This window comes from Rhinolophus sinicus, chromosome 14 (genome assembly GCF_057876585.1).
Source record: "Rhinolophus sinicus isolate RSI-liver-muscle chromosome 14, RSI-T2T, whole genome shotgun sequence".
NCBI lineage: Eukaryota > Metazoa > Chordata > Mammalia > Chiroptera > Rhinolophidae > Rhinolophus > Rhinolophus sinicus.
In genome coordinates, this window is record NC_142514.1 from 141,691,728 (window position 1) to 141,703,774 (window position 12,047).

General features: G+C 35.5%; 1 protein-coding gene across 7 annotated transcripts in view; it reads right to left on the bottom strand.

The window, feature by feature from the left end:
- Positions 1 to 12,047, bottom strand: part of NUP98 (nucleoporin 98 and 96 precursor) — a 94,299-nt gene that overhangs the window by 61,301 nt on the left and 20,951 nt on the right. For 3 of the 7 annotated variants that reach the window (XM_019718980.3, XM_074335855.2, XM_088791596.1), the window contains exons 9-11: positions 10,624 to 10,761; positions 9,121 to 9,208; positions 3,232 to 3,324 (exon numbers count right to left, since the gene is read on the bottom strand). In XM_019718980.3, coding sequence (XP_019574539.1) covers positions 3,232 to 3,324; positions 9,121 to 9,208; positions 10,624 to 10,761 — 319 coding nt within the window. Of the gene's footprint in view, positions 1 to 3,231; positions 3,325 to 9,069; positions 9,209 to 10,623; positions 10,762 to 12,047 lie in introns of all 7 variants that reach the window. The other 4 variants (XM_019718981.3, XM_074335856.2, XM_019718983.3 and 1 more) reach the window with 2 other exon arrangements.

Sequence of the window (12,047 nt, forward strand, 5' to 3'; positions counted from 1 at the left end):
ATGCAGAGTTCATCTATGTGGGTGTTTATGTATAATAGTCTCCAGACACAGTCCTCTCAAAACTAAGTATGCTTTAGCAGATGTAATCATGAAAAAATTCCAATAGTGTTCTCTTGGTCATTTTCACAATTCTCATTTCAGTATATGATCTGCTGTTAAGGTTGGGGGTGTAAAATTCTTTACCTGGCTTTTAGTTTATGGGGACAAGGCATTAATGAGGAAGATATAACAGTAATAAAAATGTGATTTGTTGTCTATAAGGTAGAACTGTTTAAGAAAATCGGAATATAGTCAAATTGATAAAAAGGCTGAGATATTATATTACTGTGGAATAAAAGACAACAGCACCAGAAAAAAAGTTACAGAACATTTTATAATCTTGGATTACTGGAAAAGACATAGGCTGCAAAACCCAAAAGACAAAGAGATGATGATAATTTTGACCACATAAAACTAAAAACTTGAGTAAGAATATACCATAAACAAAATTAAAGACTTAGTGGAAATATCTGTAACTGACAATAGAGTAACATCTTACCCAGCCCTTAAGACTTTTGGTTCATAAACTCTCTAGAATCAAAACTACCCTGGAGAAAGACCCTTAATTTGTCCACAGCAAACCTAATTCTTCGTTTGGGATTAGAAGACAACACAGATGTCAGGTGATGTATTCTACTTAAGTTTAGGGATCACAGCATACAAAATAGTAGAGCTTTTTAGTTTTTATTTCTTGCAAAATACCAGGGGTGCCAAAAAAAAATGTATACATGTGACTTGTATTCATCTTTTGTTATCGGTATATATTGAGTATTACAATTTTAATACAGTTTTTTCCTTTTTTAAAATGTGTATACATTTTTTGGCACCCTCTGTAATGCAGTACAATTTGAGTAAGTTAAAAAGCTCAAATGAAACTCTGCCATACAACCAAAAAGAGTTAATATCCACAATATATAATGCAGTCTCATAAATAAAGGAACAATGATCAAATGCTATGAATCGAAATTCAAAGATTCAAATGGCCAGCAAACATACATATGAATATCCAGTCATCAGTGAAATGCAAATCAGAACATACCAATTTCCACCATCATGCATGCAAACATGAAAAAGCCCAACAATATGAAAAGAGTATGGGGAAAGGAGTACTTTTATATGTGAGCAAAAATGCAAACTGGCATTTTTTTTGGAAGGCAAATTGACAAGACTGACCAAAATTCAAAATATGTGTATGTTTGCACAATTCCAATTTTAATAATCAATCCTATATAACACTAACACACACAAAATTATGTAATAAAGATCTTCATTACTGCATTGCTAATAATATCAAATAACTCAAATGACCACGGTATACCGTGTTTCTACTGTGTATTCCAGAAAATAAGACCTAGCCGGATAATCAGCTCTAATGCGTCTTTTGGAGGAAAAATATAAGACCCAGTCCTGATCTTTATAACATAACATAACATAACATAACACAGCACAACATAACATAATATAATACTGGGTCTTATATAAATTTTTGCTCCAAAAGACACATTAGAGCTGATTGTCCGGCTAGGTCTTATTTTCAGGGAAACAGGGTATCGATAACAAAAGATGACTACAAGTCACATTTGACTTCTGTAGTTACAAGAGGTGCTCAAAGTGGTTACCATCAGTGTCCAGACACTTCTGATTACAGCGAACTACTGCTTGAGCAACGTTGACCAAAGTGTCTACTTGTATACACTTTTTGGCACTGGTGGTGGTGTACACACACACCCAGGGGGTGCCAAAAAAATGTATACTCATGACTTGAATTCATCTTTTGCTATTGGTACATATTGAGTATTATAATTTTAATAACATTTTTTTCCTTTCTTTTTTTTTGGCACCCTCTGTATATGCACGTTTGAAAAAATGTGTATATATGTGTATGTGTGTGTGTGTGTGTGTGTGTGTGTGTGTGTGTGTGTGTGTATATATATATGTGTGTGTGTGTATATATATATATATATATATATATATAAAAAAAGGGGTCTGAAACGATACACACCAAACTTTTACTATAGGACTTTTCAAATTGTTGAATTTTTTTTTACAAGCACTTATATTTTTTATTTTAAAAAGAAAGTGAAACAGTTCACAGAGTACAAAATATGGTTCTATTAAAAAAGAGATGACAGGGCGGCTGGATGGCTCAGTTGGTTAGAGGGCGAGCTCTCAAAAACAAGGTTGCCGGTTCAATTCCCGCATGGGATGGTGGGCTGTGCATCCTGCAACTAAAGACTGAAAACGGCAACTGGACTTGGAGTTGAGCTGCACCCTCCACAACTAGACTGAAGGACAACGACTTGGAGCTGATGGGCCCTGGAGAAATACACTGCTCCCCAATATTCCCCAACAAAATTAAAAATAAATAAATAAATAAAGTCCCCCAAATTCAAAATATGAATTTAAAAAAAAAGAGATGACAGATAAATGATCAGAGCATAGAAGCAAGATAGCAGATAACTGAACAGTGGAAGCAGAGACCATGGAAATAAGTAGTCTGCAACTAAATAACCATCCCCATGGTCCGATGAATTTGGAAAGCAGGCATAAGTATATGCTTCAACAACCTTGTTGAACTATACACGCTGAAGCATTTATTCATTTTATGAACATCACTACCCTCCAATTGTTTAAAACAGCTAGGCAGGTAGAACGGTCAATGTCTTCAAAGACACTGAAAAGTAATTATCAATAGCAGGAATAGAGACAAAGGTGTGACATTTCATCTGTATATCAAGGTGAAAAGGCTTACAAGGTATAGAGACACCTTGCAAAAACTCAGTATTTGTTAATCACTTCAGCATGTGCTCTTTCTATTAGAGTAATAAAGCTTACTTGATAAACAGTTCAAAGTCTCAAATCTCTGCCAACAAAGGTAACACAAGGGAACTGAAAGTTAATAATTTCATCACAGGAACAAGTCTCACATTAAATACTGAAAATCCCAGATAGACCAGAACTATCAGAGGACAAACATTTTGTAGAAAGGGAACATACAGCCTCTAACAGAAATGTGCCAATGTTTTAATACCTGGTAAAGCCTAACTGCTGGAAATGTTTTATAAATCCATTTGTGAAAATGAAAATTTAGACCTCTTATTTCCAGGCTTATGATCAAACATAAGTCTTAAGTTCCAGCAAATAGAAAGCCAAGAGGTATCACTTCCTAAAGCTTGTGGTACAGTTCCTTACCTGTTCCAAATCCTGCACTAAGCCCAGTTCCCAGAGTCCCAGGTCCTGGTTTACTTCCAAAAATACTATTCCCACTGGTATTTGTGCCGAAACCTAGAAAGACAAAAGAATGAGTGGACTGTACTTTAACACAACTCTCACTTTCCTGTACAAGGGAATTTAAAACAAAGTAGCTTAATCCTAAATTTTATGTCCTTTCAGTTATTAATATTTAGAAATCCTAAGTGTAGGCGAATTTAATTTTTTAATTTAACTTTGATGCCTGTAAACAAACCCTAGAAGTTTTCCTATTTACTTAGTTACATTTCAGACTTGAAACATCAATTCGGTATAGGGTAATAGCTAATATTAAAAAGCAAAATGATTGTGCTTGAGCTTGGGAAATGTTCCCTTTGTAGGGCTCCAACCTACGTTTCATATAATCACTAGAAGAAAAACATATTTCCTCAATCTTTCACTAAAAAATAAGGCAATCAACAAATAAAGACGCTTTATTGAACCTAAAGGTTCTAAGAGAAAATTACCTATAAAAATCTCTATAGCAGCTTTTGAACAAATGGAGCTTGTATGAATAACAACATGTGGCCAATCACACAGAAGGAGCTTTAATGGCATCATAGTCGGCTCATAGGAGCACGCAAGGACTCAGCTAGCTGATATTAAAAAGAGAAGATAATCTATGAATAACTTTTCTTGAATTGTTTCACTATCAGAGACGATGGAGTTAACGAACCATCCTCCTTCACTATGACCCATCACCTAGAAAAATCCTGATTCTCCTCTCAAATCTACAGCTCTCCCCACAAAGATACCCACATCGTATTACTGTTATTATTTCTTTTTTGTTCAGATATGTCCATAAAGTTTTTGTACTCCTTTTGGATTAACAACATATCATTAATCTCTCTTGATGGGAGTTAAAAAGATCAATCATTGGCCAGCAAAACCTGTTTGTGAAAAGTCTTTTTAAAAGGCATCATGGGGGTAAACGTCATCATGGAGAGGAACAGGTACAAAAGATTTACAGAATAGAGTATCTTGGAAAATATTAGGTTGGTGCAAAAGTAATTGCAGTTTAAAAGGTTAAAAATAATTGCAAAAACCGCAATTACTTTGGCACCAACCTAATACGACAGTATCACCAAGAATATTATACTGTCTTGCCAAAATATGGATTATCTCAATGAAAAAGATTAAAAAAAAAGTTGAGAATTTAAAATTTGAAAACATATTTCTAATGTCATTTAAAAATCCAAGCAAATAATCTGACTCAATCTCAGTATATTTAATTCATACATTAAATCTTTTCTGCAATTGTACTAAAGCTGTGTCACAAAACTGAAATACTACTTACTCAAGCACAATCAATTATTTAAAACAAAAAACTAGAAAATGTACTTAGAGATACTCTTTTTCTTTTTGAGTTAAAATTTAACCAGAAAGGATCATCCATCCCCATAAACAACAGAAAACAAAATATTTTTGAACTACCTCAAACCCATAGGAGGGAAATAAGTCCCAGCTTACACTGTTTATACCACACACTTCCTCCGATTCTTACTGACAAAAGTTTATCAACTGTTATTTCGAAAACAGGTTTTAAAATTAAGGACAATTAATTAATAGTCAATTACGACAAAGGAGACAAGAGTATACAATGGGGAAAAAAAGTCTTTTCAATGAATGGTGTTGGGAAAACTGGACAGCCACATGCAAAGGAAATCAAACTGGATCTGTACCTTAACACCATACATAAAAATTAATTCAAAATGGTCTTCAATGTAAGAGCTGAAACCATCTAACTCCTACAAGAAAAACAGGTGGTAAGCTCCTTGACATCTGTCTTGGAGATGATTTTTTGGATCTAACATTAAAAGCAAAAATAATCAAGTGGGACTACATATCAAACTAGAAAGCTTTTGCATAGCAAAAGAAACCATCAACAAAAATGAAAAGGTGACCTACTGAATGGGAAAAAATATTTGCAAATCATGTATCTGATAAGACGTTAATATCCAAAATATATAAAGAACTTATTCAACTCAATAGCAAAAGAACAATCTGATTTAAAAATAGGCAGAGAATCTGAATAGACATTTTTCCAAAGCAGACATACAGATGACCAACAGGCACATGAAAAGGTGCTCATCAACATCACTAATCATCCAAGAAATGCAAATCAAAACCACAATATCACCTCACATCTGTCAGAATGGCTATCATCAAAAAGACAAGAAATAACAAATGTTGGCAAGGATGCGGAGAAAAGGGAACCCATGTGCATTGCTGGTGGAAATGTATGGTGCAGCCCCTATAGAAATCAGTAAGGAGGTTCCTAAAAAACTTAAAAGTAGAACTACCATATGACCCAGCAATTCCACTTCTGGGTATTTATCCAAAGAAAACAAACTTAACTCGAAAAGGTATATGCACCCCCATGTTCACTGCATTATTTACAATAGCCAAGATATGGAACCAACCTAAGTGTCTGTCCATTGATAGATGAATAAAGAAAATGAGGGTCACACTCACACTCACACACACACACACACACACACACACACACACACACAATTCAGCCATAAGAAACAAAAAAATCTTGCCATCTGCAACAAGATGAAACTTGAGGGTGTTACTGTTAAGTGAAATAAGTCAGAGAAAGCCAAATACCACATGATCTCACTTGTATCTGGAATCTTTAAAAAGAAAAACTTGAGCTCACAGATACCAAAAACAGAGATCAGTGGTTGCCAGAAGCAGAAGGTAGAGGATAGGCCAAACAGGTAAAAGGGGGTCAAAAGGTGCAAACTTCCAGCTAAAAAATAAGGAAGTCATGTGGATTTAATGTACAGCCTGGTGACTACAGTTATAATACTGTATTGCATATTTGAAAGTTGCTAAGAGAGTAGGTATAAGTTTTCATCACAAGAAAAGAAATTTTGGGGGGCAGCCAGTTAGCTCAGTTGGTTAGAGCACATTGCTACTAACACCAAGGTTGCCGGTTCGATCCCCACATGGACCACTTTGAGCTGCATCCTCCTTAAAAAAACAGAAAAGCAATTTTTGTTAACTACGTATGGTGACAGGTATTAACCAGACTTACTGCAATCATATCGCAATATATACAAATATTGAATCGTTGTACACTTGAAACTAATATGCTATATGTTAATTATACCTCAAAAAAACAGCTTAAAAAGAAAGATGTTTATGTATACAAATAGCTCTTTAACTGTCCCTTAACCATGTAGCATGGAAGAACTTAACCATGTAGCATGATTTATTACTCAGCACCATCTTACCAATACCCAAAGGATGGTCAACCTCTTCAAATTGTTGCTTACAAGTGCTGGCATCCTCTCTGTAATTTCTCTCCTAAAACAAAACTATTCCATTCATTCAGAAATTCAGTCATTATCAGACAGTGACTTAATCTTAACCTTGTCCCTGCCAGGAATAATTATTTACCAACAAAATGAGCTGATGATTTAAGGATCTGGCAACACCAACTGAAGCTGGTATCCCAACCTTTAACTCTGTGAATTAATCACCATCAAATTGAAACACAATCCCATGTTGGATAATGTGTAACTAACAATGATAGAATGATACTCCAAATCTTTGTATAACTTTATTCCATTTCCAGATTTGTTATATGGCTTATTTCTAAATCAGAAGATAATCTCTGCCCACAAAATCAAAGTTGACAGCTTCCCAAGAAAACAGGAACATCAAAGAAAGCCTTACTTAGATCTGGATCCCTTAATAATGGAATCATAAATTCACCCAAGAATAGAACAAAACTTGCCACCCTGCAATCATACCTGACTTATAACTAAAGGGAATCCTTTTTCTCATGGCCATACTTATTCATTCTTTCATTCATTTAACAAACTTTTACTGAGCACCTAGGTCAACATGGGGGATAAAAAAAAAATTTAAGGACAATTCAAATTCAGCACATAAGTTAGTGAGGTGTATCAGAAAAAGATGAGACCATTCATTTTCAAATCAATGAACATAAGTATAAACGTACTCACAGAACAAACAAAAATCTCCAAACAAATCAGAAATGTGCAATCATGGAATAACATCAAATATATTTCAGAAATCCAGCATATTTTATCAAGTATAGCCTATACAAGCAAGCTGTCACATGGAAATGACATTTAATTCTGAACACGAAGTGTGCTAAAAAAATAACACAAAAAACACAAGCATTTTCAAAGGGAACATAAACTGGTTTTTGAGGGAGCTAAAAAAAAAAAAAAATCACAGATAAACCATAATTTATGGCCCTCCAAAGGGTACATAAACAGATACATAGCATATATGTGCTATTAAAATATCATGGAGTGAGAAGACGAGTAAGAAAAAAATAGTCTACAATGGCTTCTGGAGGAAGAGTGAAAAAGATTTGAAAAGGCTGAAAAACATTGATTTAACGCTTAAGTATCTTTCCCATCTTAATTTTATAGATAAAAAACAAGCACACAAAAAGGTCTCTCTACTGGAGCAGGTGGTTGGAGCTCCATGCTCCTAATGCTGAAGGCTGCCGGTTCGATTCCCACATGGGCCAGTGGGCTCTCAACCACAAGGTTGCCGGTTCTCTCCTCTGGTCCCGCAAGGGATGGTGGGCTCTGCCCCTGCAACTAAGATTGAACATGGCACCTTGAGCTGAGCTGCCACTGAGCTCCCGGATGGCTCAGTTGGTTGGAACGCATCCTCTCAACCACAAGGTTGCTGGTTCGACTCCCGCAAGGGATGGTGGGCTGTGCCCCCTGCATCTAACTACGGCAACTGGACCTAGAGCTGAACTGCGCCCTCCACAATCGAGAGGACAACAACTTGACTTGGAAAAAAAATCCTGGAAGTACACACTGTTCCTGGAAGTACAATAAAGTCCTGTTCCCCTTTAAAAAAAAAAAAAGTCCACTCCCTCAAACCATTCCTTCATAGAGTACAACCAAAAAGAATTATAGGCGGGTGGCTGAATGGCTCAGCTGGTTAGAGCGCGAGCTCTTAACAAGGTTGCCGGTTCAATTCCCGCATGGGATGGTGGGCTGTGCCCCCTGCGACTAAGATTGAACATGGCATCTGCAGCTGAGCTCCCGGACTCCCGCAAGGGATGGTGGGCTGCGCCCCCTGCAATTAACAGCAACTGGACCTGGAGCTGAACTGCGCCCTCCACAACTAAGATTGAAAGGACAACTACTTGACTTGGAAAAAGGCCTGGAAGTACACACTGTTCCCCAATAAAGTCCTATTCCTCTTCCCCAATAAAATCTTAAAAAAAAAAAAACAAACAAAAAAACTGAGTAATCTACCAAATAAGAAAGGTTTCAGCATTCAATAAGAATCATCAAACCTCAAAAAACAATAACAAGAAAACCAATTGAAAAAAGAATCTGACCAGTGCACTACTACCCTGTTTGAAATCTGGCCAAACACAATGTGTTATCTCAACCAAATGCATTTCATTTATAGTTTCTCAACTACTAGTGAGGTAATCCAAAGAAAGTGATGTTTCGATATTTTTGGGGAAAAAATCTATCCTCATTAGAGAACCAACTTTCTGCAAAGTACTGCTGCATGTGAATGGTCCATTTTATCCAAAGTAGAGAGTTCAAAAGCACATGAATGAGAAAAGGCAGTTTACATCGCTTCTAAGCATCTCAACCTATGTCGATGAATTTTAAACCTTTCCCTCTTGTACCTCACATCGAGCCACCGCTTACCTGAGAATTTTTAATTATTCCCAATCATATGAATCAGGAGAATGATGTGTGGTATAGTCAGTGTAACTTTAAGAGAGCCAAACCTGCTTTTTATATGTACCAAAATTGGAAGTGTTTGTATTGGTTCCTAAAGTCAGGGTTGGTTTGTTACCAAAGAGCCCGCCACTGGTTGTACCAAATGAAGGAGCACTGGTTGTGCTGGTTCCAAATGTAGTAAGCTTGTTATTGCCAAACAGGGTCTAAAAAGAACAGAATACAGGAAAATTTTAAGTAATACAAAAATACACTCCAAACAGTAAACAAAGGTCACCTCAGGTATACTAGATTAGGTGTGGGATAAGGGAGAGAAGTGGCAGGAGGATAAATAAAGACTACCCAAAAAATAAACTAATCTGAGCAAGATTAACTTTATAAATACAAAATGCTCTTAGCCTGAGAATTTAATGGGACCCCTCAGCAAATGTTAAGATTTCAGTAAGGCAAAGAAAAAAAATTACAAGGGAATCAAATGATTTTTACCTGGTAACAGAAATGTATCATGCATTTATTATGCCAGCAGAAAGGTACAATAAAATATTTAAACATGCTACAACATGAATGAACCTTCAAAACATTATGCTAAGTGAAATAAATCAGTCCCAAAAACCACATTATTATATGATTCCATTTATATGAAATGTCCAAAACAAGTAAATCCGTAGAAAGCAGGCCTGAGGTGATTGGGAATAACGAAGAGTACTAATGAGTATGAGGTTTCTTTTTAGGGTGATAAATACGTTCTAAAATTGACTACGGTGATAGTTACACACCCTGTGACTATACTAAAAACCATTCAATTGTAAAGTTTAAAAAGGGTAAATTGTATGACATTTAGATGACATTCTCAATGAAGTTATTAAAAAATAAGCACTTGGTGAAACATTAAATAATTTTCTCAATTCAATAAGCTGCCCAAACAAAGTTAAGAAATAACAGATTTCAATCTCCACAAAAACAGAACTACATGTTTTGGAGCTTTTGTGTTTTTTTAAACGACCCACAACAGCATATTCAAAACTTTTTATAATGGGTACATAGTATAGATTGACTGTTTCATACTGATTCTCATATAGCTTAAGTGGAAATATAGAATTTACTGTTGTTTTTAGGTCAAGTATATTCCTAAATAGTAATTGTTTACTTAAATGACTTAGCAAGGAAAATAATTCAGGTAAGCCTCCAGCAGTATGAGAACAGTGAGAACACCAACAATTTTAGCAACTGTGATCAACACCAAAAATATTTAATTCTCAAAACCCAACCTATCACCCAAAACAGAGGTTAGAACTAGAAGTTAAAAATTATCTGAATTTAAGCGTGAAAGCATCTCAATTTAAACTCAACAATTTAAACAAACAAATTGGAGTGGTATTTTGCTATCAGAAGGAAAGTGCACACAAGTACTGAGGCAGAGTTTTAAAAAGAACTTACTATTTGAAAATTAGCCTGTTAAGAGTTACCTAGTTGTTTTATTTTATACCAAATAACTTTTAGTTACCATCAGTATCATACAATGTACCCAACACGATATTTGAAAGACAGTCAAATCTTTCTTAGGAAGTCCTTTAACAGATTTAGACACATCTTCGTATTACAACCAACTATGAAAACCTACCGAAGTAACAGCACCAAATCCAGTATTGGTCTGCCCAAAGAGACCTGTTCCTGTTCCAAATGCTGTCCCAGTACTGGTGTTTGTAGCTGTCCCAAAAAGACCTCCAGGCTGTGAGGCTTGAGTTACTCCAAATAAACCCTGCAAAAGGTAATCTAGATTAAAAGACATCCTAGAAGAGTCAGTTTTCTTTAAGAGTCTTAGATGAATAATAATTGGCATTTTCTTAAGTTTAAATGACAGGTACTATGATAAATACATAAAACATTTCTTTTGTTCAAAACCCTAAAAAGCAGAGCCATTTTCCAAAAGAAAATAAGGCTCAGAAGAGTTAAAAATTTGCCCAATATGTCACAGCTCCTGAGCAGAAGTACGAGAAATTCTTATCTACATCTAAGCCTAATGAGTTCCCAGGTCCTGAGCAACTATACTAACCCTGCTCTAAGAGATAACAGGGTTGCAACACTGACAGCAAAGTGATACGATAAGGTGCCTCATCTTCAGAGTATGTCAAAAGAACTAATCAGTACTGAGGTGGGAAATGGACTTTGAATCAAATAGTTGGTAATCAGCTGAAAAGAATCAGATTAATTTCGACAGAGGTAGGAATGTAATGTTAAAAAGTCTTCTTAATTTGACATGAGAAACTACACTAATTTCAAATAACTCTGTATCATCCAATGTAAGTCTGTATCATCCAATGTTTAAGAAGATAGTTTATGCATTACTTAACAAAAAGAAGTACTGAACTGATAGACTATTGTTGAACTGAGAATTCAAAGTAGTGTTTTTAAACAGCTTCACTGAGACATAATTGACAGACCATAAATTTACCCACTTAAAGTGGACTATTCAGTGGTTTTTGGTATGTTCAGAGTTGTGCAACTATCCTTTCTAAATTTAGGACATTTTCATCACTCCAGAAAGAAACCCCAGGTCCATTAGCAGTCACTCCCCATTCCTAGATAACCAACCACTAATTTACTTTGTTTCCATGGATTTGTCCATTCTGAACATTTCATATAATGGAATCATACAAAATGTAGTCTTTGGTGAGTGGCTTCTTTCCCTTAGCATGTTTAAAAGGTCCATCCATGTTGTGGTGTGTATCAGTACTTCATCCCATTTTATGGCTAAACAATATTCCACCGTACGGATATACATTTGTTTATTCATTCAGCACTGATGGACATCTGGGTTGTTTCCACCTTTTGGCTATTATAAAAATGCTGTTATGATCATTTGTGTACAAGCTTTTATGTTTTCATTTCTCTTGGGGAAATACCAAGGTGTGCAACTTGGTATTTACTTATGGTATAGATGGTAACCCTGCTTAACATTTTGAGGAAGCACCAAACTGTTTTCCAAAGTGTTGCACCATTTTATATTCCTACCAGTAATGTATGACCATTCCAATTTCTCCAAAT